Source organism: Suillus discolor, assembly GCF_016758755.1.
Source record: "Suillus discolor strain FC423 chromosome Unknown F5147scaffold_9, whole genome shotgun sequence".
Classification (NCBI taxonomy): Eukaryota; Fungi; Basidiomycota; class Agaricomycetes; order Boletales; family Suillaceae; genus Suillus; species Suillus discolor.
The window spans coordinates 318320-343937 of NW_024541256.1; the positions used below are offsets into that span (position 1 = coordinate 318320).

Below are 25618 nucleotides of genomic sequence, written 5' to 3' on the forward strand. Positions count from 1 at the left end.
GATGTAATTGTCAAAAATCAGTAAGTAGGAAAATCTTAATGATGAATAGTCTAGAATCTAGATGTCCCACGGGTGTATTTACTTTATGCACTTACTTCTCCTCAAGCCACGTCGACTTTCGTTCAAACTCGTTTCTTTCTATTTTTTGGACGGACTAGCACTTAATCGTTTGTCGCCAATCTGCGGCAATGGCGAACTATCACTATGATGAGGCAGGCAATATGGCCGCCTATTTCGTTATTTCTGTTCTTGTTATTATTCTGCTGCCTGTCACACTCTCATCACTTGCAAGCGTGTCTTCCAGTGAGCATGTTTCTTTGTTCTTGCGAATTTGACTAAAAAATGTCCAGAACGCCCAGAGCTGGATAATGGGTGCCAATGCACACCCTGTATACAGCGTAGAGCCGACGTGAGGAAGCACCAGCGTGGCTCCCTGTTCCGACCAAAGGTTACCCTAAAGTGAGACATTTGCGCGGTTTTGAATGCCACTCACGCTCTAAAAGGGCACTATTAATTACCGTGGGCTGGGCTGCTGTCGCCTTCCTCTCATTCAAAGTTGCACATGCAGAAATAGAAAACAAGGTCTATAATCCATTCGAGATCCTTGAAATCGGCACGGTATGTAGAACACAATATACCCGCTCTCTTTGGTTGCTCATCTCATGCAGGGAGCAACGGAGAAGGAGATCAAGTCGCGTTTCAAAGAATTATCACGAATATAGTACGCGTCTGAATTCTTATACTGTGCATGAAGCATACAAACTCATCATTCTCAGTCATCCCGACAAAGTCAAAGCAACCATTAATGAGACAGTAGAGGACATCGCTAACCGTTTCGTGGACATTACCAAGGCGTATAAGTCGTACGTCGTATGTCGAATTCGTAGTCAGGTGTGATCCCACTAACACCATTCAAGGTTAACAGACGAGACCATTCGCCGCAACTGGGAACTTTTCGGGCATCCCGATGGTCGACAAGAAGTCTCAATGGGCATTGCTTTGCCAAAGTGGGTTATTGAGGGCAAAAACAATATCTGGGTCCTCGGTGTATATGGCATTCTCTTCGGTGGCGCACTCCCCACGCTTGTGGTATGTTCCCCGCAATCGCCTCACCTTGATTGGTCCTTACAAAGCATAGGGTCGCTGGTGGTTTGGTAACCGCCAAAAAACAAAAGATGGGATTAATGCAAAGACTGCTGCTGCGTTCTTCAAGGCGCTCACGGACAACAGCGGCATGAAGGAGGTCATTAGTGCGCTGGGCCAGGCATACTGCTGGGAGACTACGTGGGCAGGCACTGCAGTTGGATTAGAGGAGCTCGAGAAACAGATCGGTGAAAAAATGGGCGATCAATGGAGGGAGGTAAAGGATCTCGTGGCTCCTGATGGAAAATGCGAAGGGACCAAGCAGCGGGCGTTGGTACTGTTGTATGCGCACTTCTTAAGGTTAAAAATCAACGATGAGGCGCTTAAGCAAGGTAGGTTTGACTTTCAGGATGTGATGACGTTTCTGATCGTTTGCGCGTCCAGAACAAGCCAAGTTATTATTGCAGTCTCCGATACTGCTCAACGCACTGCTAGGAATCTCGGCTGCACGGAGTTGGTTAACACCCACCTTGATGGTGATGCGTCTGCACGCCTACGTCACGCAAGCTCTTCTCCCTGGAAAAACTGTTGCACCACAAGCTCAATTACCTGGCTTCGATGGTGATGCTGATGAACCAGAAGGGAAAGACCTTGTCTCGTTCATATCACGACTCGAGGACAATGGAGATATTCGGAAAACGGAAGCACGGAAGGCTGTCGAGGGTTGGAGTCGGTTGGATGTTGTGGATATGTCTTTCAAGGGTTTGTTCTTCATTGTGATCATCAACTCGGTACTTATTTCATTTTAGTTATCGGTGAACGCTTGGTCACACCGTCATCTATCGTTTTCCTCCTCGTCAAACTGCGTCTTCGCCAGCCACTTCAAACCGATTCACCCTCATCTGTTTCGGAAAAATCAGCAAAGGCCATTCGAGAGGACAGGGAAAAAGACGACAAATTTTTGAACAACCGAAAGGATGCGGAGGATATCGAGGGGGCGACACCTGCGTGGGCTCACGCACCTCACTGGCCAGGGGTTTGTCTTTTCCTTTGGTGTCGTCTCTGCATGTCTGATTGCAACATTCACAGCTGCGCAAGCCAGGATGGTGGCTTGTCCTTGCTGATGACAAGTCGAACAGAATTGTTGTCCCCCCAATGAAGATCTCAGACGTACCCGCGTCGAGCCCCGGGAAGGAACGTGACTACCGCTCCTACAAGTTACAGTTCCAGGCTCCCCCTAACGTGGGCTTGTTCACTTGGAAGGTATACCTGGTCAGCGATACGCTTGTAGGTGAGGAGTTGTGCCGTGACATTTCGGTAAGTTCTCGTTTGACTTTGCAGTGTCGCGATGACTGATGTAGCACACAGCTCAAAATCGATGACATATCTGCACTCAATGCGGAGGAGCAAACAGCGGAGGATGAGATTTCTGATCCTGAGGAGGATACATTGGCCGGTCAGATGGCTGCAATGCGCGGAGGAACTGTAAAGCGTACAGCTGCGCCAGAGGACAGCGAGGACGAGAGTTCGACCGATGAGGAGCAGCATGGTGATGATAGTTCAGATAGCGACTAGATGTTGCATATCTTGTCTGATTAGATTACACATTTTGGTATTTTATCTGCCTCCCCTCCTCTTTATGGTAGTAAAGCCATCCTCGTCGATGTCTGGTACTTCCTTTGCATGGTCAAGCAGCTGTGGAATGACCTCCTCCCCGAAATCTTCGCTGTCGCTTCCACTTTCGTCCTCGTTATCACCATCGCTATCTTCCCAATCACTTGCACTCCCTGCATCCACTTCATATTGTGGCATTTTTCCTTTCGTCCGATCCGCTTGCATCTCCAGATCCTTGACATATCCATCCTTTCCCTCTTTCGCATCGTTCCACAAACGCACAACATCTCTAGCAACGTCGAACGCGCTTCCATCCTCGAGCGCAACCTCAAACTCGTCATCCATGATCTGGAGCAGCATCGTTTCTATGTATTCGGTGTCTGGCTCAGGGAGTGTGTGTGATGAATGCATGGGGGTTGACTGATGCGAATCGAAAGCCGTCAATGAAGCAGATGCTGATGGAAGGCACGCTTCAAATTCATCTATGATGATACCCGCTAACCAGCGCTGTTTTTGTGCGCTTTGCGGACCTCCCCAATTTTGGTGCACAGCAATGCGAAGAGCTGGCCATAGCGCGAGGCGGGCTAGTATGCCACGCGCGAATAAGACTGATATGGGCGACGTGTCTGAAGCCATCGCAAATGGTGAAAGATGAGTTAGATCGCTTAGTAAGCGATCCGTATGGAATCTACTTGTCAGTGCTCCTGTGACATGCAAGACAACTTTACAGTTAATCTATCTACAGGGTACTGGCGTAGGGCGCTAGCGCTCATCTCTGACTCATTTATAAAATTTCGCAATCAATAAGTACTGTAGCGACAACACATACATCGAGTGCAGCAAACACAAATCACAGTTAAACACCCTTGGTTTGCAAGCTGAAGGCTGACAATCGAGCTTGACTTTCCACTGGAAATGTTGCAGGCCCATTAATGTATACTCCTTGCGTGCCTCATCTCCTATTATTATCCTCGAAGATATGCATAATATTACATGCGATGTGATAATACACATGTTCGTATGTCGAGCAAGGCACATTGATTGCCAGAAGATGCTAAGTAGTGGGACATCTTATCATTGCGTTACACGCAATCTGCTCGCCTTCGGATATTGCAATGACAGGTTGGCGAAAATCGTATTGGCTGTCATTTTTTCGTTCGTAGTCAAAAATAAGTTCAACTGCTTGTAGCTTTCTGCATGCACCGTGGCGGGGCGGGGATAGTAGCGGATAACCTACCCGTCGATACTCATCGGATTTGCATTTTTCAAGCCGAACTGACCGCAAAGCCTTTTCAAGGCACAAACCGAGCGAGAATCCCGTCCAGGTACCTCTCGATCTTTATTATTTCCGTCTCGAAAAGTGTCGGTGTTGATAAAAATCTCAAAACGAATCGATTAAAATCCAGAGCCATATTGTTGTCGACATATATCGTTACATGTGTCTCCGTCGACTCTCGTTGGAGCACAAACTCAGCGGCCGTCCGGTCTTGGCTCTAATAATCACAAAGATCAGCTCGGGTCATACTGCGTTGAAAAATAATACTCACGCGACCATTGTACGCTCAAAATTAGATTATCATAACCTTTACCGTTTAGTTTTTCCATTGCCCGCTGCGCAATAGCGCGCTCCTCAAAGGACACAAATGCAAAGCCCTTGCCAATACCCGTCTCTCGGTCACGGCCGACGTAAACCCTCGCTACACGCCCGAATGTACCGAAAAGCTCGCGAAGATCAGATTCTTGCGTGTCTTCAGAGATATTGGTGACACGGAGTGTGGGGAGGTCTTCGCGAGAACCGCCTGGGCGTCCCATGGATTCACCAGGACGAGAAGCACCACCACGCATTGATGGTGGTACGTATTTTCCACCAGTCGCCCCGCTGGCTGCAGGAGCAGGTACGTCAGCCGCATCATCAGCTGGCGGTAGGTCTGTCCGTATCCGCGTCAATGAGATCGAGCATTAAGTGAATGAAAAATACTAACCAGCAGTTTCGAGACCAGCGAGAGAGTCCTTATATGGACACTTGGCAGTAAAGTGATCGCCTTTGCAAAGACGACATATAACCTTGCCTGCACCGGCTTTTGCAAGTTCGGTTTTGATATTTTGCTCGGGTGTTACCTCCGGCTCAGAGGACTTTTATGACTGTCAGTCTGGTCCAAGAGTAGATGAACTTATAAACAAACCTTGTTGCCTGCACTAATTTTCAAAGTCACATTCTCTCCTACTGTAGTCGTCGCTCGATCTGGCCCTTCCTTGTTCCCTCGTTCCTTACCAAACTTGGCCCATTTCTTGCGTTCAGCAACTGTGTGCTCGACGACGGATTTTTGAAGCGTACGCTTTATTTTACGGGTTATCTTGCAGAAATTTATCAGTAAAAAACGCCGACATAGAAGATGGTACAGATGAGACATAGCATGCAGACGAGATAGACGTACCTTGACCTTCTTTCCCTCATCATTTATAGCATACTCGATGGTGACACGAATGCCATTCTCATCCACATAATCCTCAATCTTTGGTTGATCTATTTGAGAACGTCAGACTGCGATGTGATTGTGGACGCGAGGGTGGGTATTCACCAAGCTCGTCAACATCATCTGCCCAAGAAGTTTTGGGTATACTGTGAAAAAATTGTAAACTTGACAGTCTGAACCCTGGAAACTCCCAACCTACGTTGCTGCCGCCATGTTATCACTGAATAAGTATGTTCCTGGTGCTGCATGGACTCTTTACAGAATAATGGTGGCAGTGCTGTCCACGTGATCGGAATTTTGCAGCCTCATCTACAAGATTACTAGTCTCCACATCGCCCTCGACGTCCCCAAGCTCACGACATAATCGCCCTCTTCAATGGTAAGTTTTTGTCTTGCACATATTATGGTTAGAATACGCTGCAGGATCGGTTTGAAACACCAACAATCCGAGTCCAAATGGTGGATTGATAACCCGCACTTTGGATGTAGTACCTCTATTGTCACAACCGCTAACGCGTTCCTCCCTTTGCGATGCGCAGGCCTCATTAGAACTTGCCGCAACTTACGCTGCACTTATCCTCGCCGATGAGGGTATTGAAATTACCGTGCGTATCTTGCAGGTTTCACATCCATATTTCTCGTAGCTCAAGAGGCATATGCAGGCTGACAAAATACTCGCCTTGACTGACGCTGCCTCGGTCGAGCTCGAGCCAATCTGGGCAACTCTTCTTGCTAAGGCTTTGGAGGGAAAGAATGTGAAGGATCTGCTATCAAACGTCGGTGCTGGTGGAGGTGCACCGGCTGTCGGTGCACCCGTTGCTGCTGCCGCTGGTGGTGCTGCTGCCGCTGAAGCACCAAAAGAAGAGGAGAAGAAGGAAGAAGCAAAAGAGGAGTCAGACGACGATATGGTACGCGCTGAGGTCTCCCTTTCCAGTCACCACGGGGTGCTGATGTTCGTTCACAGGGCTTCGGGCTGTTCGACTAATCTGCAGTTTTCCTTTATTATGTTATTCATCCACTGCATACGTCACATGGGTTCACTCTCTACATCCTGCGTTGTATCTCTCGCGCCACTTTGTGCTACGCACAGAATTCAACATCTGAAACCCATCTGGATGATTGCTTGAGAACGATGAGAGCTTACTGATGATATAAACCTCATCCCGCAGTTGTCCTGCAGTCCGTTAAATTAATTGCTGTTGGTACAATACGTCATTCAAGCCCAAAGTAATACCTGTAGTTGAAAGCAACTGATCCGCAGGTTCCTCTAGTCGAAACTCGAGGACGCGGTGTTATTGAAACTATGCCTGAAAATACAGGGAAGGTAAGGAAAATATCAGTGGCACCACAACAAATCGATTTCGTCTCGTCAGTTGCCGTTGACAACACTGAAGGTGATGACCAGCGGCGGGAGGGAGGGTGCAGGACAGGAAAAGCTAGGGAGGGACAACGAGGATAGCATGGCCTTCGAAGGCGTGTGTCCGCCTACGGTACTTCATGTGCACGGCGGACAAGGCGATCTGTCGCGCAAGGGAAAGGTTTGGTTTGAGGAACAGGCAGGGAGGGCCCACAAGAAAATGGAGCGGTTGATATGATTAGAATAATTATACGCGTTCAAATCAATGGTTTGCGTTCGGTCTTTCTGCTCCAGAGAAGGCGTGCACGTGGCCGCGAATACAGGTTCTAGTTCTATTATGTCGAATGTTCAAATTTTGGTGTAATCACTCGTTACTGGCGTGTTTTTTTTTCTTCATTGCTCGGCCAAGCAGCCTCACAAGCATGAATTCGACACTACCCGACATTTCCATAAATAACAAGCCACGGCTTAGTTTGCGCACACAGCTCTTCTTGTACAAACGTTGGTAGATATATAGAAAAATAAGGTACTTGGCCCCGTGGAGAAATAACCTTTATAATGCATCTTCAAATAATAATCTTCGTGGTTTGCTTATGTGAGGCGATGGTGAATATAAAGCAGGCCTGGGAAAGATACCGTCAGGAGTATGAATGGGTCACAGACTATGATCACACTTACATTGAAGTTCCGCAATTTGCAGCTGCGTTGCCCATAATAATACTTTCTGATACACCAGCGATACTGTCATTCTTCCCGAAGGCTGCTGCATCAAACAAATGGTCCGTCGTCTTTTCGAATGAGGCAAGCATCAGAACGCTGTCCTTCATTTTTGCGACACCAAAGCGAGTGATACCAAGAACCTCTCCCTGTGTGCACAATTAGTAAGAGAAATCGATATTGCACCGCACTCGTACTTTGTAGCTCATGACGTCGCCAAGCAACATGACATGACGGGGGTCAATGCTCATTCCGTGGCTCTGCATGGTATACTGGATTTCGTCGATTATGGTCCGTCTCGCTGCTTCAATCCCCAAGACTTTTGCTGACTCAATTACATGGTTGGAAGTCGTAGCCTCGCCAACAATCCCTACATCTAGATCAGCAAATCACGACTAGTTTGAAGAACAGAAAGGCCTACCCTCAGTGGTCATGACCCTCTGTAGTCCGTAGCCTTCTACAAGTAGTTCCTTGTCTCCCTTTTTTCCCTTAACGTCGTCCTTCTCTTTTATGTTAATGACGGCGCGCTGAATAGTTGGCACTCCCTGTGGCAATGATTCAGATACTGATTACGGCCAAGACCAAATGATTGACCTTGACTACCACATCCGACAAAACTCGTTTCAATTCTCGCAACTTGTAGTATTTGTCTGTTCCATCAATATAGATGCGCAAGCGGTTTCTGCGAGGAATAACTGTAATGGACTATCGACAGTAAGTTTTGTGACAACATATACATGACACGGATCTCACTTCTTGTTTAATCTTGAGCTTTCTCGTGGCCACGATTGCCCACTTTATATCGTCCAAAGTGAGTTCAAGCTGATGCGACAAGTGAGCACACATTGATAGATATGTTAATGGACTGACCTGGAGCTTCTGGATGGTATCCATATCTATAATTACACCAATATAAATGTACTCTGGCGCCCATGCCTCTTCAAAAACAGCAGCAATCTGCACAAAATTCAGAATGACATCCTAGGCTCATAGGCTGAAAATGTCTTACATCGCCCAAATGAGTTTTTTCAAGGCGGCCCTTGACTATACGTGCAGAAGGCTCGCTGTTAGGAGTGACGAGCTTGCAGCTAATGATGGGCGTGCTAATAGTCTTGGATGCGTTAATGATTTCTTTGATTCGCGGAACACCAAGCGTGACGTTCATCGAAGCGACCCCAGCAAAATGGAAAGTCTTGAGGGTCATTTGTGTCCCTGGTTCTCCAATGGACTGAGCACCAACTGCACCCACAGTGGAACCTAAACTGCACTCAGTTTCCCTGAAGGTAAATTGTATAGACTCCACTTACCGGGCTCAATCCTGGCTTTGACGTACTTTTTCCAGCACAAAGCAAGAAAATGCTGGAGCTGAGACTCGGTAACTTTGGCCTTGTTATCTACAATAGCCTTGGAAGCGGCTAAAGAATGTGTCAGAACGCAGGGAGCAAACGCATTTTCTGTGCAAACCTGAAGCTCCCATAGACAAGTCGGTATCACGATCCCATTCATCTGAGCGCTCCAGAGCCTCAAACATTCCCTGGCTTTTGCGCATCTTTGCGAGATGATGAGCGATATGCTGAACGATGAAGTCTCGTATAGTATCAACATATGTTGGTGTGCACTCGCTGGTGAACTTCGGTTTCCTGAGCTCTAGATCGACAAGTTCCACGATCTCGAAGGGAAGTAAACCGCGACCACGACGGTTTCCTATTGCCTGCAAGAAGGTGAGACATCTGAACCAGATAGACAGTAATTTTCGGTACACACCAAAGCATGCGTCCATGTCCGCTCGAACTCGACTGGCTGCGCATCACCTTCAAGACATGCAGGATCCAAGCCATCATCACCATATCTGAACTGTACAACGCCGCCTGTCGAGTTGCGCACTGATAGATCATATTGAGTGGTCAGATCTTCTAGTGCCTTCATCAAACGTCGCTGCATGTAACCGGTCTCAGCGGTCTTCACCGCGGTGTCGACCAAACCCTCACGACCGGAGATGGCGTGAAACAGGAATTCTGTCGGTAGCAGACCGCTGAAAAAGCTGTTTCTAACGAAACCTTTGGATGGAGGTTCTTTCGACTTCTTCTGGAAATGGGGTAGAGAACGATCTTGAAAACCATCTGGAACACGGTGACCCGCAATGATTTGTTGACCAACACAAGCAACCATCTGAGAAACATTGATCACGGAACCTAGTGACACTAAGCGACATTGACAAAAACGGAATCCGAGGGACAAACCTTTAGAACCACAAGTTGCCATGATTAGAGGTGCGTTATGTCGACTCAGCTCCTGCATACAAATATCTCCGACCTTGTCCCGGACTCTTGAAAGGATTCCAGATATCATAGCTTCAAGTGTTTGCTCTTGGTTGCATCCTGGTTTGTTCTCCAGCTTCCCCTTCTTTGCCTGCGTAATGAGGTTTGTACATTCAGCGTAAGCAGCCTCGACCATTTGGTTTTTCTTTGACGCAAGGATAGGCCCTGGAATGACATCGTTGATTCCGAGGGAGAAACCGAAGTTGGCTGGAAGAAAATTAAAACGTGAAACGTGTCTGATTGACGATAAGACGCACCCAACCAACGAGCGCACAGTTTTGCTACACGGTTCATGGCTGCGGCAGCTTCATGTGGGCCGTAGTCCCTCATGATTATCCCGAATATCGACTTCTTCTTCCCGCTGCCGACGATAGCTTTATCCATGACACCACACATAATTTCGCTATTGACGATGACAAGCCAAGCATCGTTCGGAGACAGATCTGGGGCTGGGTCTTTGATGGAAGGGTAATGTTCAGGTTTCAACTTTTCCGGTTTATTGCACTTGCATTCAACGTTTACAAATACGTTGGATTGCTTGTTAGGACGCATGAGAACGTTGAAAATCTGTTTGCCTGTCCAGAGTCGTATAGGCTTCCAGATCGTCGGTGGGGGTATGTCAATCTGTAGGTCGGCATCGGCAAAATAGCAACATATTTGTGTGAACTGGCGACGGTCGAAAAATGTATCTTTACGGGTCATCAAGTAGGAAGCCGTGATAAAATCCTGAATGGCGGCGATCACAGGCTCTCCGTTCCGAGGGGTGACTAGATTGTGTTTCACGCTCATGAGCTCGAGCGCTTCTGTCCTTGCTTCCTCCGTCTGAGGAATATCTATTCGAGAGATTATAAGTGTTCGAATATCATTCAGCATGACAAAAAACTAACGAAGATTCATTTCATCGCCATCAAAATCGGCGTTGTAAGGGCCACAAACACATTCGTTTAGACGGAAGGAGCGCCAAGGACGAACCTTGACCCTGTGACACATGATCGAGAGCTAAAAGGGACAAAGTCAATGAAGGTTTGAAGCTACTGCAAAACAAGAGACCTTGTGCAGACTGGGTTGCCGATTGAACAGGGCAATATCACCATTAATGATATGCCTCTCGACAACATCCCCGATTCTCAGACTGTCAGCCACCGCATTGCGATTGCCAAACTTCAAGAATTTCTTGAAACCACTGCTGCCCGCCGTCACGTAGTTAGCGCCGGGGTGTACATCACACCCATTGCGAACGGCTTGTTTGAGACCGTCAATGTTGTGGGAAGTCACACGTTCAGGGTATGTCAATATTTTCGCGACACGCTCTGGTACCGCGACTTCATCAATACGCAAATTTGGGTCAGGGGAAATCACGGTACGACCGGAGAAATCGACACGTTTCCCAGACAGATTACCGCGGAATCGACCTTGTTTACCCTTCAGGCGCTGTACAAAGCCTCTCATCGGCTTTTGACCAGCTTGTGAGGGTACCCCAGGGAGTTCGGAGTTGATATACATGGCGACAGAAAGTTGAAGGAACTCCCAGTGTTCCTGAGCGTGAGTTGAGCAACGGCAAGTACCGTGAGTAGTCCTCACATACCATGAATTGTGCAGTGGGCGCTCCTTTGGACAGACCCTGCTTTATGAGAGCATTGGTGAAGACGATTTCCGTGAGTTTGACAGTGAGGTCATCTTCGTTGGAAGCCCCATCCTGGGCAACGGATGGTCTAATGCAAACTGGTGGGACGGAGATGTACTGCCAGATATACTCTTCTGGACGACCGAACTCGGGTCGTAGACCAAGCAATTCGCAGTCCTGAAGTAGATGTTAGTCTCGTAAACGTTGAAAGTAGACATAAACGCAAAACCTCATCAGATATTCTCTTGAAAAGATCGAGGGTTTTAAGTGGATTTAAATCTTCATGGATTGCCTTGTTCAAGTACATCCCAAGTTCCTTCTGTGCCTCTACCGCTGGAGCAAATGTACGCTTCCATTTCTCCATCTCGTCTGCCGTTTTCTTCGCGCGAAATTTATCGTGAATGATCTTCAGTACTCCTGCCTTTTTGACAGCGCCATTTGTTGCTGAGCAATACGGACAGTAGACGACCTTTCGTGCCATCGTATTGACCTGTTTGCATAATGCCTGTCGGTGGATATTTTCAAGACCTGGTCTGCGGAAGCGTTTGAGGTATGTCCGCCTGTCGGGTTCCTCCAGTAGCACGCGAGCACATGTCTTTTATCGCGTCATTAAGCAGGAAATATATAAAAAGTCTACCGGCTTACTTTGCATATGGCCTGGAGGATGGCTATGGTATGCTTGAAGTAGCCAATGTGAAATACTGGGACCACCAGTTTGATATATGCATAGTGGCCAACGCAATCGACAGAATTGAGGCCGCAGGTCTCGCAAAATGCGTTCTTCTCTGTCGTTCCCTGAGATAGTGATAAGTCACACTGTGCATGGGAAGGTGTGGGAAACTCACAAGCCGACGATCTAAAACGCCATCTTTGACGGGAAGTCGATCGGCGGGCGTATACAAGTCACGGTGAGTCACCTGGAACTCAGAGATCTTGACTGTATCTTGGGCATTGAGCAAGCTGAACTGTAGCTGTTTTCTGATGGGTTCTTGCGTCAATCAATTTTAGACAACTGGAGGAGGAAATTGGACATACATAACTTTTGGTGCCTCAGAAGGTACTGTCTCCTTCATGGCAAATAATCTAGTAAAAGAAGCTAGCGAGAAATTTTGCGACGACGCCTGTCACTCATGCACAATGCAGGAGTAAACCTGTATCTGTGTATATATGTACAATTTCAGTTCGCCGTCACAAGCAAGTTTTGGGTTATCGATGGGCATCAATGTGTGATGTGACTCAATTGTGACGATCCGTGACATACTTGCGTGATGCCCGTGATGAGACTTGCGCGTCGCGTGTCTGTGATTGAATCATATCCTGCTCCAAACCATGTCGAGAACATCATACGATAGGTTCGAGTATTCACCAGTTCCGCTGTCTATATGCTTATGAATTATTTGGCAGATATCTCACTGTTTTCTCGCCGGAGGGCCGACTGTACCAAGTCGGTGCGTTGATGACGATTGGACATGCTTGTAATGACGCGTGCTCATATGCTCCCCTTTAGAATATGCATTCAAAGCTATCTCTGGTTCAGGCCACACAGCTGTCTCCGTCAGAGGATATGACACCTCTGTAGTCATTACCCAAAAGAAGATCCCAGTACGTTGTGCTACGAAACGGCTGTCATCATGGTATTTACTTGAGATCAGGATAAGCTATTGGATGCATCGACTGTTACGCACCTCTACAGCATCACCCGTACTATTGGGTGTGTCATGACTGGTCTTGTCGGTGAGCAAAAAATGCTGGTTGTGGAATAGCTTGTACTTGCGCTGACGTAGGTTATAGCTGATGCCCGTGCTCAAGTTTTACGTGCTCAGCAAGAGGCTGTCCAGTGGAGATACAAGTACGGATACGAGATAACTCCGGATGCTCTAGCACGACGACTGGCAAACATCAATCAAGTCTACACGCAACGAGCTGGCATGCGGCCCCTAGGCATCTGTGAGGCACCTATTTTGTATCGTCGTTCGCAACTAACGACAATAAATATGCTCGTAGCTATGATCCTAATTGGCATCGATCCAGAATACGGGCCGCAATGTTTCAAATTGGACCCTGCGGGCTACTTTGTTGGGTTCCACGCCACTGCTGCTGGACAGAAACAGCAAGAAGCGATGAACCACCTAGAAAAGAAATGGAAGAAGCTAGACAAGGGCAAGGGAGCTGATGATGCTGCAGCTGCTGGCAAGAAGCTCAGTCGAGCGGAGGTTATTGAGGTGAGGAATACTACACTATAAAATGACTTGAATAGCTGAACATTGTTTAGATTGCAATAGAAGCAATGTCGACTGTTCATGCGACGGACTACAAGGCCGGGGAAATAGAGATTGGGATCGTGTCAACTGCTCAGGACGAGGACCCCAAGACTCGTGGTGAATGGCGTGTGATGGATGAGGCCGAGGTAGAGAGATATTTGCTGGCATATGCAGAAAAGGACTAGATGCATTGTTGCACACATGAGAATTAATCATTTGCTTGCGGAAACTTGGAAAAAGTAGTTTAGATAAGGTTTGGGGGTGACGCGGCATGAATTGTAAATGGTGTCTATCAGATTTATCTATTCTATCGCAAAGAAGCTCCTCCACTCTGCACGACTGTGAGCACTGAATTATTTGTTACACATAAATACTGACCAGTATGGCATCGATCTCTACTTGCTCCAAGTATCTGGTGGATGGCTTCGAGAAGCGTGCTGGAGCGTCCCAGAATTCTAGGAAGACGGGATGTTCCTGCGGCGCTCGGTGTGAGCTGTGAGGAACAGCCTTTTCAGAAAAGGACTTTTGCCATTCTGGAGGAGCAGCTGGATGAGGGTGAGAGGGACCTGCAGCTATTATGACATTTAGGTTTTTATGCAAGACAATAATTAAACCAACGTACTAGCTGGCCATACACGCTTTCCGATGAAGCTGATGAGAGGTTTATGTGCGAGCACTTTAACAGACGGATGCATGGTAAGTAAGTACTTGGCTGAGAAGCGGGCCGCCACTGCAAGGGATATGTTATTTGTACATGTTTACTTGGGCGGAAGGCTGAAGCGACCGTGCCGATCGCCTACACGATAGTGACGCTATTAAAGGTACGCTTGAAAGCCACTTGAAAGATAAATAAAACAAGTATACAACTTCTGACATACTTGACAGCTCTTTGTTTCCTATGTCAGTGCTTCAGGTGTACTCTTCCCTGTCATCGAGCTCCCCAAGAGCTACGATATCACGTACACTTCAATCAATCGCTAGTATGTCTTAATCTTGTTTTATGGCTAATTGCTTCAATCTAGTTTCTTAGGTGCTCCACCTATCAATCCCCCTTCATGTAAAGCACTCATTCAGCTCATAATCGATGATCTCCAGGCTGTCATTATCGATGGCTCGCCCAGCCGCTTAATCAGAGACGGTTTGCTCACTCTATTAGATCTATACACCCCGTACTGATCCCATGTCAATCGTAGACGCATTGTCCGCTCTTTCTGCAGTCAAGGGACTTGGTAGAATCCCCCACGGTGCTCAAGTCCTTGCATCAGTTCCTAACCTCAAATGTCTTATGACGCTTGCCATAAAACTCGAAACTACTCCTGATGCATCGAACGAAGCTTTGAAGTGCGTTGCCAACACCTTACTCCTCATTGAACCTGCCCGCACCACGTTGCTGAGTCAAGATATCGATGGAGGAAATATCTGTATCGAGCTGCTCCAGGTCAGAGTCCGCCACCCCGTGTGTTTTGCATTCAACCCATTTTTTCTAGAAATCTGCAACACCCGAGAACACATTTCTCTCATCCAGAATCCTCTTCCTCTGTACTGCATCCCATCATCAATCCGCTTCCTTCATTGAATCTATCGTCGAGACAAAACACTCCCACTTTCCGGGAAATGGAACAATAATCGATGTTATTGCACTCAAGTTGGATGATTTAATCGCGTCCATGCAAGCTGGAATAAAGATGTCTCGCGATGCCATGACAGATCTCCTGAAGCTCACCTTTAATCTCCTCGTACACTATCCCAAGGTCAGTCACTTCGTTTTGAACCACAATTACGAACTCTCAGTCGTGTTGCAGCTGGTTCCCTCTGAGTTAAAATATCCCGCGTTAGCCGGAATTCCTGATGACCAAAAGGTGATGGGTGATTTCTGGAATTCGCGGCTTGACGGGTGAGCGCCTTGTGACGATCTTTATCATAGTATCTCACATGGTACTGCAGCATCCTACCTTCACTTGTTCGTGCCTTTCAGACTATCCCCCTTTCCTCCCCAAATCCCCTTACGTCGCCGCTGACTCACATAATTCACTCGCTAATCACTATTCCTGTTGACTCGTCATCCCGAGCGATATGGTTCGGTACTCTCCCACATTCACGTTCGACTATCCCACAGCCCAATTCGTCCGAGCCCACAACTTCTTCTTTGACTGGTTCAAGTCATGATGACCAGTCAACGCCTAAGGAGCATATTGAACGCGCCATATCCTCTGACATTCCAGCCGGTCGCCGTTCGTTTCGCAACTCTCCACTTCCGGACTCGCCTTCCACTGCTGACTGCGCTTCACGCGCTTATGAACTCCTGGACACAACCCTTACTCATTTCCTTCCAGGTGATATCGATCCAGATGATCCTGCAGTGCGAGATCTATGCAAGATTGATGGGGACACATCCCTGGATGAAATCGTGTGCCCACTTGTTCTACTTATCACACGACTCTGTCTTGGTGATGACGATGCCAAGACAAGAATAAGACAGTGGTTGGTGCCTGAAGATCTGGACAGGACGCATCCTTTGGAGAAGAGAGCAGATCTTTTGGGTCGATGCTTGAGACTCCTTGCATCCGTGTATCACAGTAGATTGAAGGACTCCATGGGAGAAATGTTGTATGCAATGTGTGATTCAAACGGTACGTCATATGCACCTCCCGTCGGTTATACTTACGAATGAAATTTAGCTACAACCCTTGCTGGTTATTTCGGGTACGGCAATGTTGCTGGGTTCCTTTTTCACAAAGGCGTTGTCAGTGCACCGCCTGTCAGCGCGACCTTTGGCGCACCACCGACTACTGCGTCAGGTTTACCCATCAACCCCATCACTGGCACCGTTGAGCATCCCTCGGAAAACATCGACATGACCGATGAAGAGAAGGAACACGAAGCGGAGAAGTTGTTTGTGTTATTTGATCGTTTGGAGAAGACTGGTGCGCTACCTCCGAGTCAGAATCCCTATCGCAAGGCGTTTCAAGAGGGTAAAATGGGCTAACCTGACTCAGCAATGGTGGATATGAAGTTATCACATGGACTTGCGAGTAGCTTACTTACCATCCCTTTTCCCCCTTTACCTTGAATTCACAGTTAATGAAGTATGATAGATCAAGTTGTCAACCGCAGCGATAGAACATTGTGCATATGTATGTATATACGAAAGATATGCAACGACTTGGGCCACGTTGAAAGTGGGAAGTCATCATTTTGGGGTAGCGCCGTGTAGCAGTCCATAGGAGCTCAGAATGACATCGCAAAATGTCTAATCGAAAGTGATCTTGGACCCCTCAAACTGAGTGACGGCTCCAGTGCGTGCGCCCCCTCGGCCTCTGCCGCCACCCCTCCCACCACGGTCACCACCTCGACCGCGTCCTCGCCCACCACGATCACCACCGAACCCACCACGTCCACGTCCGCGGTCACCGCCACCGAACCCACCACGTCCACGACCTCTGTCGCCGAATCCTCCACGACCCCCACCCCGTCCACCCCCGGCGTTGTCTCTTGGTTGGGAATAGTCCAAGCGAAGGCTGCGGCCGTCAAGCTCGTAACCCTGCAGCTGCCCGTGGGCTGTCTGTGCGGCCTCCACAGCACTAAACTCGACATAGGCAAAACCTTTCGGCCTTCCCGAGTCACGATCCGTTGGAACACGAACGCTTTTAACGTCGCCGTGCTCGCCAAAGACTTCCCAAAGTTGGTCCTCGTTGACACCAAAGCTAAGATTCCCAACAAAGAGAACACTTGATACTGGACTCTGCGTGTCGCCAAAAGATTTTGCCCGGTTTTCACGGACAGTGCTTTTATCCGGCGGAGTGCTTTTGTCAATATTGACAGGTCGTCCATCAATTTCCTTGCCATTCATTTGGAGAGCCTTTTCAACCGCATCTGCGGATGCGAAGTGTACATAGCCAAAACCGCGCGACTTTCCGGTTGCGCGATCTGTTTGTACTTGAGCAGAGACAACTTCGCCGCAGGAGGCAAATTCCTGCGCAAGCCAGTCGTTGTCGATATTCCATGATAGCCGACCAACGAAAATACTTTTCGTTTCCTCGATCGATACGCTAGGAGCGGCATCGCCATCAACCAATTTTACCTTTTTTGGGGCAACGGACGGCTCTGCTTCTGCTTTGCGCTTGGTGCCTGTAGACCATTCAGATTGATAGACGACCACTGCGATCAATAGCTTACCCTTGGCAGGCTGAGCCTCAGTACCCTTGTCCCCATCCTGATCTGACGAGCTCTCGTCGCTCGAAGAATCGGAAGAATCACCACTTTCTTTACCCTTCCCCTTTTTGCCGCCCGGGACACTGGCTGGCTTTTCATCATCCGATGAGTCATCGGAGTCTGAAGCAGGGGTAGCCTTTTTGGGTGGTTCACCCTCCGAAGAGGAGTCCGAGGACTCGTCGCTTGATTGGGAAGCTTTTGCAATCGATGCTTTGAGTGCTCCCTGTGGATGTTGAGTAAAAATCGAAAGACTGAAAAGGCGAATACATACAGCCTTAGCTAAAATGTCCTTGGATGATGTCGGCAATTTGACTTTCTTTCCGGGCGAGGCGGTTGGTTTGGCCGCCTTGGTTTTATCTGTCTTTTTGCCTGAAGAATACGATAAAAAATCAAGTTGAGCGCAGACTAGTATCATCCATCACTCACCATTGGCAGGCTGAGCATCTTGCATCACTACATCCTTGTCACGGACCTCATCTGATGAGCTCTCGTCGCTTGAAGACGAATCAGAGGAATCATCGATCTCCATTTTACTCTTTCCTTTTTTGCTGGCCGGGGTACTAGCAGGCTTTTTTTCTTCCGATGAATCATCAGAGTCTGACGTTAGCACAGTTTTTTTAGGCTGTTCATCTTCCGAAGAGGAGTCTGAGGAATCGTCAGATGATTCGTCGTTGGCACGTTTAACGGAAGCCTTTCCGTTCGATGCTTTGAGTACTTTCTATGAAGGTCGTGTAGAAAGGTCAGAAGGGGACGGTTGAACGACAGGAAATACATACAGCCTTGGCCAAAATCTCTTTGGACGACGCTAGCGACTTTGCTTTTGCGGGTGAGGCAGCGGCTGGTTTGGCAGCCTTGGCCTTATCTGCTGTCTTTTTGTCTGCCTTCTTGTCTGATTTTGCCATGGTGTGCAAGTGAAGGATACAGATTTGCGAAGTAGGAAGTCCAAAATTTTGGCTCGATAAGCACGTGAGCCATTCTGATTAAGGGCAGGTTGGTTCAGGACTTGCCAGAATGCTGCGAGTGTTCTGTATCTGAATCAGTTTCTTCTATCACTGCGGCAATGGATAATCACTTTGACGTTATCGTGCTTGGCACCGGTCTGATCGAGTCTATAACTGCTGCGTGAGCAAAATTTGACACTCGCACACCATGTTCTTGTACTCAGTAGGAATCTATCAGTGCTCTCTCCAAAGCTGGCTTCAAAGTCGCACATATTGACCCCAATCCATATTACGGTGCAGACGAAGCATCCCTCTCATTAGATGAACTCGTGCAGTGGGTTAATCGCCGTAAAGAGCACGATCGTTCCGTCACCCATTATGGTGAACTCCCACCTTATGCGAGACAGTACTCAGTCTCATTGGGTCCTTCGGTCATTCCATCGATCGGCCCTTTCATTTCGTCCCTCATTGCATCTGGCGTTTCTCGCTATGGATCTTTCAAGCTCCTTGGTCGCGTTGTTATTTATGATGGTGGGATGTTGAAAGATGTGCCTCAGAGCAAGGATGACATCTTTCAGAGCAAGGCGATGAGTCTCTTAGAGAAGAGGAGGGTCACGCGTTTCCTTATGTTTGCTGCTGGAGATTTCGAGAATAGCAAGGAGCTGCATGGCCAAGAAAATTCGCCCTTGCTCGATTTCTTGCATAGGATTTTTTTGCTCAGTGAGGCAACCGCTCGGGCCATCACCTATGCCCTTGGATATTGTTCTTTTATTGCAGAAAAGACTCTTCTCGCTCTGCATCGTATCCGCGCTTACCTGAAGGCATCTGGTCGCTATGGACCATCCTCATTTCTTGTTGGCTACTACGGTGGCTCGGGCGAAATTGCACAAGGCTTTTGTCGGGCAGCTGCTGTGAGGGGAGGTGTTTATGTTCTGGGACGATCCGTTACAAGTATCTCGTCTGTCGATCCCGCTGAGCCAGAACACCCAGTTTTGACATCAGATCTACCCCGGTTCGCTATTGAAGTTGACGACTTTCCAGACCGTCTTCACTGTCGATGCCTGATATCGTCGACTTCTCTTCTACCAGGACACCTTCGCACCCTAGCAGATTTCATCCGTCCGAGTATAACATCCTACGGCTCCCCGCGGCCATTTGCAGTGGCGCGATGTATTGCCGTCGTTGATGGGCCAATTACTTTGCCGTGGGATAACGAGGATTCGGGAACGTCAGAAGTGTCGGATTCTTTACTTCTTGTCTTTCCGCCGGGGTCATTACACGGGGGATCGGCTATTTCTGCTGTGCATGTTATGACAGCGGGTCCAGGTACAATGTCGGCCCCTTCTGGGAAAGGTACGGTGACGTTTTTTCAATTCATGGTTGGCAGTACCTCAATTCATTTTAGGTATCTTGTATATCTCAATGCCTCTTCTTACCAATTCCGTCCATTCGGCTGAGATCCTTTTACGCCCTTACCTAACAGCTGTTCTCTTATTGTTTCCAGCTGAGCAACAGCAGCAGAAAACATTGATTTGTTCTACATTCTATATGCAGGAACTAAATTCGTGTACAGCCAGTACCTCAGATCCATTGGTAGGGCTCCTGGCTGTGCCTTCGTCAAGCCCACATACAACACAGGGGGTAGATGAAGCTGCAATAGTTGCTGAGGCTACCTTTAGAAAGGCAGCATCTTCTCTTAATAGAGAGATAAAAGAGATGAATCAAGGATGTGAGCAAACTGTGTTGTGGCCTGTGTTAGCTGAGATGGAGGAGGGAGAAGGTAATGACATGCATTGGTAGAACACAACTATCTATATATCATACAAGATATCTGCTTGCTGGATGAGGGGGATGGAGGACTGTTCATCTATGTATAAGACCTAGTGTTTTAAATATGAGTCTGTTAACCAGCACTTCCAAGTGTCATTAATATTTGAGAGCCCTCTCTTATCATATGATTATCAGGTAATAGTATGGGTTTGTGCATCTGCAAAATGACTGAAATGTTATGCATGTTACAGACACTTATGAACACTTACAACTTCAGTAGTGAAGTCATGCAATTGGCGGAGATGCCTGATCACCAATATTGCTCACCAATCTGGCTAATAAAACATAAACCAAGTTATCTTTTGTTAATAAGATGTGATAGGCTCACAGATACAATACAATATATGTGATATCAATAGTTGACCATGCTAATTGAGCCACTGTCTATGCAAATTCAGTACTAAATGTATGGTAGCTCTCTTTGTCCACAAAATTGTTCAAAAAGAAATGCTTGTAGCATTCCAAACAAGTGACTGATGAAATATCACTGGCCACTTTCTCACCAAAACATGGTATGAGTTCAATAGCATATGTTACATCTGTCACTCATATGACAGCCACCACCCTATGGCAGTTACCATCATCAGGGAATCAGTGAGAACTTGGTTTTTGTAGATATAAATGGCAAATTCAGACCAGATATTGTTACAATCACTATCTGTTTACCCTTGTACTTATACAATATGCCTTCCTTTCTTGGTGTGTACGATATTTCTCACAATTATCTTGGTCTGTGTGCACATATGGATCTATTTAAGCACAGTGTATTACACTTGTATTCCTTACTTGAATCTTACTAGGTTTTACCAGAACATCCTTCACTTAAGACCCCCAATCTTAAGTCGTCTGATACCTGATTCTTAGTTGAAGCACTCCTTCGACTAAGTCCTGAACTCTCTCTCTTTTCTGAGAGACTTAGAATCTCAACAATTGTAACTCTGTTGAGTTGTTGTTGTTAGAATTATCCTAGTTCATAACAAAAGATTTAAGTTGTATAGACACCACCTATCTGTGTGTGTCCGATACCAAGAAAGACACTGAACCGAAAGAAAAGACCTGGCTGAGCAAGACAGCTAGTGCAGGTGGCAAATCTGACATCACTCACCCCAAGACTACAGGCCCTGAACCTCAGTACCCCCATACCACTGCTCAACATGTCTACCACCACTACCAGTAGTGGAAAAGAATTTGAATACAAGATAAACCACCCTCCCATCTTCAATGGAGATAGGGAACTATCCAAATTGTTCCTACTCTCTTGTAATGCTTACATGGACATCAACAACAAGCTTTACAAAGTGTTACAAGTAACATCGGTCACATGGCCCCCCTATCATTTTCCCTTCATCCTCGCCCTCACCATCTACCGGCTCGTCCTCCTTTACCGACTTTCCGTTGACTGGATCCTCAGGACCATTCCTGTCCCTTGCATCACCCGCCTCTATGCATGTGCATGCACATTCCTCCTATGACTCAACCACCAATGTGGTTCCGCACCCATGACTCAGTCTGACACATGCCACCGATGTGGCTTCCCTTTCTTGATCCCTTCTGACTGCGGTTTCCCGCATGTTGTATTCCTACTGTTGGATCATTCCAACATTTCTCGGTCTCATTCCACTTTCGACCATTCATCACTAATCCAGCTCTGTTGCCAATGCACCTATACCATTCTCGTTTTCCCTTTACCCTTATCTACTGTGCGGTAGCCTTGCCCTTAACCCTCTCCACTTAGTATAAGTAGTTGGTCATCCTGTACTAGATTCTCTAACTTGAATGTACTCAATCTTCCCTGGAACATACTTCCCTCTGAACGCCCCTAGGCTTCAGTCTCTAGTATCTTTTCTTAGTTGCTCTTCGCGACTAAGTCTACCTCGATTGACACTCATCGTTTGGACAAGACTGTCCTTACTTTGAGCCTGGTGACTTCGCAGACATCTTGTCTTAAAAGTCACGTGACATGCGCATCTGTGATCGCTGCTGACTCGATGTCGCCAGTCTCACTCGCCATACTGGATCCTTCTGGTTACGTCAACGACCGTTAGCGGACGACACCCCTCTTAGGGCTCCACATAACAGACCTATTTGAGTGCGTAACACAAAGATGATAAACACCAAATTATCTTCATTACTTCATTCATGAATGAAGGGAATGCCAGACTATGGAAAGAAGAGTTCCTAGAGGATGCACAGTTTGTCGACTCCTCTGAACAGAAGAAGGGATACAGAAACATGAAGGACTTCTTAGAAGCCTTCAACAAAACATTTTCCTCCATCGACCCTTCCGGAACTGCCATGGCAAAAATAGGACTCCTTAAGCAAGGGAATGGAGATCTGCAGACCTATATTGCCAATTACCAAAGGCTGCTTGCCCAAGCAAAGATCAAGGAAGAAACCACCAAAATCTTTTACTTCCAACAAGGGCTCAACACTGGGATACTTATAAAGTTATTCAACACAGGAAACATCCCAAAGAGCTTCAACAACTACATCGCCACTGTCATAGATATTGACAACTGCTATACACAGTTGCAATCCATCAGATCTCGTCTCCCAGTGCAACAGAAGAAAAGGAGATTTGGAGATCAGAGATTTGTACCAACCAGAAATCGCGATGCCATGGTGATTGATTGGCTTACTGAAGCAGATTGACAGAAGCATATGCACATTGGAAAATGTTTCACCTGCCACCAAATCGGGCATCACACTAGGGAATGCCCACAGAAGAAGAAAGGACCACCCTTTGTCCACAAGGTAGAAGAAGAAGAGGAAACTAGACATATTCAGGAGGATTTTTAAATTAGAGAACCATATCAACGATGGAACCTCCAACAGAACCTGTACATTTGATACAAGCTGTTAATGAAAAGAAAGAACTGTGTTCCCATTACCCTCATCTCTTGAACGCAGAAGAATGTTGAAACAAGCGCAGTAGTTGATTCCAGAGCCTCCGGAACTTATATTTCCAGAAGTTTCATAAAGAAACTTGGGATAAAATCTCGAAAACTGAAAAAACCTTTTCATATCCGAACCACAGATGGAAGTTATTTCAGCAGTAGACCAGTTGATTGTTACTGCACCCTTATCATCAAAATTGACGAATATACCATGATAGGAAAATTCAACATTACCAATTTAGGACCCAGGGATCAAATTCTCTTAGGAATCCATTGGCTCCAGGCAATGAACCCTTCCATCGACTGGGCCAAACGATCTCTCTCCCTTCCCCAGACTCCGAAATCTATCAAGATAGAAGAAAGTATTGCATTATCCAAACTTCCAAAAACAAAATGGGAAAACTCTAAATTAAGGAAGGAGCCATCAAAGTTCTCCACCTCTATAGAAGAAGTCCTTGAAGACGTCCCTCCATTGATACCCACTGAAGATGATGACTGTTTCAACACCAAAGAAGATGTCTGGTTTGCCCCACCTGAACTTGATGTCTCCACCTATGAACTTGATGATGAAGAATTCTTGGTGGAATACAATGCTAATGGAGAATTTATGAGGATCATAACGGACATCTCTCTCGACACCCCTCTCACCAAAGACAGAACATCTTTTTTGGAACAACTACCTATCATCTCCCCTTTTAAATTTAGCAACAAAGCGCAAGAATTTGCTAAAGACGAAAAGGAGAAGCAGAACAAAACCTTTGAAGAACTCATGCCCGCTTATCTCCATGATTTTGTGGATGTATTCGCCATAGACGGACTAAATCAACTTCCCCTAGAAAGACCAGGGATTGATCATTGCATAGAAACAAAACCCAGTTTTCTCCCCAGGACATCTAAAGTATACCCTTTGTCTCCCAAAGAACAACTCGCTGTGAAGAAATTTATTGACAAAAACCTGGCAAAAGGTTTTATCACAAAATCGAAATCTCCGCAAGCAACTGGATTTTTCTTTGTGGGAAAGAAGAGTGGAGAACTATGTCCCTGTCAAAACTACCAACTTCTTAACGATCAAACGATAAAGAACTTCTATCTTCTTCCACTTCCAGCAACCCTTATTGAACAGTTACATGGTGCAAACTTCTTCACTAAAATGGATATCAGATCTGGTTATAACAACATCCGTATTCACCCTGCAGACAGATGGAAGACCGCATTTACTATGGAACATGGACTTTTTGAGCCAACCATAATGTTCTTTGGGTTGTGCAATTCACCTGCCACTTTCCAAGCATATATGGATGACAAGTTCTGGCCAGAAATCAATGAAGGATGGCTGGTGATATACATGGACGACATCCTGATCTTCTCAAAGATGCTCGAAGAACATCACATTCAAATGAAAAGGATTTTGACAAAAATCAGGGAAGAAAAGTTATTCTTGAAACCGGAGAAATGCATGTTTGACTCTCAAGAAGTTGAATACCTTGGCATGGTTATCAAACCTGGATGTGTAGAAATGGATAAAGCAAAAACCGATGGCATAGACAACTGGCCTACTCCCACTTCTGTCAAAGAAGTCCGGTCATTTTTGGGATTCTGCAATTTCTACAGAGCCTTCATGGCCCATTATTCTGATATCGCTCATCCCCTCATAGACCTAACAAAGAAAGATGCCATTTTTCTTCGGACTCCCCAATGTCAACAAACATTTGATCATCTGAAAATTTGCTTCACAACCCATCCTGTGCTTCGTAACCCTGATCCACTGAAACAATTCACCATTGCCATGGATGCCTCCCTAGTGGCTACAGGAGGAGTTCTGCTACAAACTGATGAAAATGGCATCTATCACCCTTGTGCTTACCTCTCTCAGTCGCTCAATCCCACTGAACAAAATTACCAAATCTTCGACTATGAACTCCTTACCATCATTCGTGCCCTTACAGAATGGCGACATTATCTCGAAGGACATCTTTTTTCCGTTATAGTATTCATGGACCATATGAACCTACTCTATTTCAGGAGAGCAGAACATTTAACCCATTGACAAGCACAATGGCAGATGCTTCTAATGAACTTTGATCTGGAATTGCATCATAAACTAGCTGTGCCAGATGCTTTATCCCATTGACCAGATTACGATGATGGATCCTCTGATAATCAAGACACTATCCTCCTTCCCGACTCCATGTTCATCAAGCTTATCGATGATGATCTTTGTACTACCCTTGCTACTTCCAACCCTCTAAGTGACCCCATCTTCACTACTGCTGTCGATGCTCTCAATGGC

At 46.7% G+C, this 25618-nt stretch overlaps 11 protein-coding genes across 11 annotated transcripts; 5 read left to right on the top strand and 6 right to left on the bottom strand.

Moving 5' to 3' along the window:
• Positions 1-76: 76 nt before the first annotated feature.
• On the top strand, positions 77-2659 carry F5147DRAFT_677583 (translocation protein sec63; the record flags this gene model as incomplete). The annotated part of the gene is made up of 11 exons (XM_041436132.1): positions 77-303; positions 351-459; positions 504-618; positions 669-721; positions 777-863; positions 918-1089; positions 1139-1475; positions 1528-1845; positions 1893-2119; positions 2173-2400; positions 2452-2659. The coding sequence occupies exons 1-11, from the start codon at positions 189-191 to the stop codon at positions 2656-2658; spliced, it is 1968 nt and encodes a 655-aa protein (XP_041296600.1). The 5' UTR covers positions 77-188.
• Positions 2660-3453, bottom strand: F5147DRAFT_677585 (Pre-rRNA-processing protein TSR2-domain-containing protein). Its single transcript, XM_041436133.1, has one exon. It carries the CDS (start codon positions 3331-3333, stop codon positions 2701-2703), a length of 633 nt encoding a protein of 210 aa, XP_041296601.1. The 5' UTR covers positions 3334-3453; the 3' UTR covers positions 2660-2700.
• A 372-nt stretch (positions 3454-3825) lies between these two features.
• Positions 3826-5426, bottom strand: F5147DRAFT_607079 (eukaryotic translation initiation factor 3 subunit G-domain-containing protein). Its single transcript, XM_041432351.1, has 7 exons — positions 5371-5426; positions 5277-5317; positions 5133-5221; positions 4881-5051; positions 4680-4830; positions 4245-4625; positions 3826-4190 (listed from the first exon to the last, which is right to left on the bottom strand). The coding sequence occupies exons 1-7, from the start codon at positions 5382-5384 to the stop codon at positions 4168-4170; spliced, it is 870 nt and encodes a 289-aa protein (XP_041296602.1). The 5' UTR covers positions 5385-5426; the 3' UTR covers positions 3826-4167.
• Positions 5427-5498: 72 nt separating this feature from the next.
• Positions 5499-6422, top strand: F5147DRAFT_677587 (60S acidic ribosomal protein P1). Its single transcript, XM_041436134.1, has 4 exons — positions 5499-5550; positions 5711-5776; positions 5834-6079; positions 6136-6422. Exons 1-4 carry the CDS (start codon positions 5548-5550, stop codon positions 6154-6156), a joined length of 336 nt encoding a protein of 111 aa, XP_041296603.1. The 5' UTR covers positions 5499-5547; the 3' UTR covers positions 6157-6422.
• A 488-nt stretch (positions 6423-6910) lies between these two features.
• On the bottom strand, positions 6911-12385 carry F5147DRAFT_677590 (uncharacterized protein). The gene is made up of 20 exons (XM_041436135.1): positions 12223-12385; positions 12033-12165; positions 11833-11982; positions 11417-11782; positions 11149-11364; positions 10614-11099; positions 10451-10562; positions 9821-10396; positions 9486-9770; positions 9010-9437; positions 8710-8956; positions 8553-8660; positions 8255-8502; positions 8116-8202; positions 7999-8067; positions 7840-7950; positions 7667-7790; positions 7443-7615; positions 7207-7394; positions 6911-7151 (listed from the first exon to the last, which is right to left on the bottom strand). The coding sequence occupies exons 1-20, from the start codon at positions 12258-12260 to the stop codon at positions 7082-7084; spliced, it is 4215 nt and encodes a 1404-aa protein (XP_041296604.1). The 5' UTR covers positions 12261-12385; the 3' UTR covers positions 6911-7081.
• Positions 12386-12481: 96 nt separating this feature from the next.
• F5147DRAFT_677592 (20S proteasome subunit) lies at positions 12482-13688 on the top strand. The gene is made up of 7 exons (XM_041436136.1): positions 12482-12539; positions 12592-12635; positions 12695-12789; positions 12840-12921; positions 12979-13134; positions 13192-13409; positions 13460-13688. The coding sequence occupies exons 1-7, from the start codon at positions 12517-12519 to the stop codon at positions 13631-13633; spliced, it is 792 nt and encodes a 263-aa protein (XP_041296605.1). The 5' UTR covers positions 12482-12516; the 3' UTR covers positions 13634-13688.
• F5147DRAFT_677594 (uncharacterized protein) lies at positions 13689-14179 on the bottom strand. Its single transcript, XM_041436137.1, has 3 exons — positions 14071-14179; positions 13827-14020; positions 13689-13779 (listed from the first exon to the last, which is right to left on the bottom strand). Exons 1-3 carry the CDS (start codon positions 14141-14143, stop codon positions 13756-13758), a joined length of 291 nt encoding a protein of 96 aa, XP_041296606.1. The 5' UTR covers positions 14144-14179; the 3' UTR covers positions 13689-13755.
• A 90-nt stretch (positions 14180-14269) lies between these two features.
• On the top strand, positions 14270-16525 carry F5147DRAFT_677597 (guanine nucleotide exchange factor). Its single transcript, XM_041436138.1, has 7 exons — positions 14270-14428; positions 14479-14586; positions 14642-14886; positions 14936-15199; positions 15251-15342; positions 15393-16078; positions 16127-16525. The coding sequence occupies exons 1-7, from the start codon at positions 14347-14349 to the stop codon at positions 16432-16434; spliced, it is 1785 nt and encodes a 594-aa protein (XP_041296607.1). The 5' UTR covers positions 14270-14346; the 3' UTR covers positions 16435-16525.
• On the bottom strand, positions 16490-18143 carry F5147DRAFT_430303 (uncharacterized protein). The gene is made up of 4 exons (XM_041429804.1): positions 18087-18143; positions 17932-18029; positions 17625-17883; positions 16490-17568 (listed from the first exon to the last, which is right to left on the bottom strand). The coding sequence occupies exons 3-4, from the start codon at positions 17772-17774 to the stop codon at positions 16699-16701; spliced, it is 1020 nt and encodes a 339-aa protein (XP_041296608.1). The 5' UTR covers positions 17775-17883; positions 17932-18029; positions 18087-18143; the 3' UTR covers positions 16490-16698.
• Positions 17574-18726, bottom strand: F5147DRAFT_430323 (uncharacterized protein). Its single transcript, XM_041429805.1, has 5 exons — positions 18668-18726; positions 18437-18614; positions 18133-18378; positions 17932-18017; positions 17574-17883 (listed from the first exon to the last, which is right to left on the bottom strand). Exons 2-4 carry the CDS (start codon positions 18560-18562, stop codon positions 17940-17942), a joined length of 450 nt encoding a protein of 149 aa, XP_041296609.1. The 5' UTR covers positions 18563-18614; positions 18668-18726; the 3' UTR covers positions 17574-17883; positions 17932-17939.
• F5147DRAFT_630395 (FAD/NAD(P)-binding domain-containing protein) lies at positions 18664-20512 on the top strand. The gene is made up of 3 exons (XM_041432770.1): positions 18664-18782; positions 18840-19954; positions 20007-20512. Exons 1-3 carry the CDS (start codon positions 18721-18723, stop codon positions 20399-20401), a joined length of 1572 nt encoding a protein of 523 aa, XP_041296610.1. The 5' UTR covers positions 18664-18720; the 3' UTR covers positions 20402-20512.
• The last annotated feature ends 5106 nt before the right edge of the window (positions 20513-25618 follow it).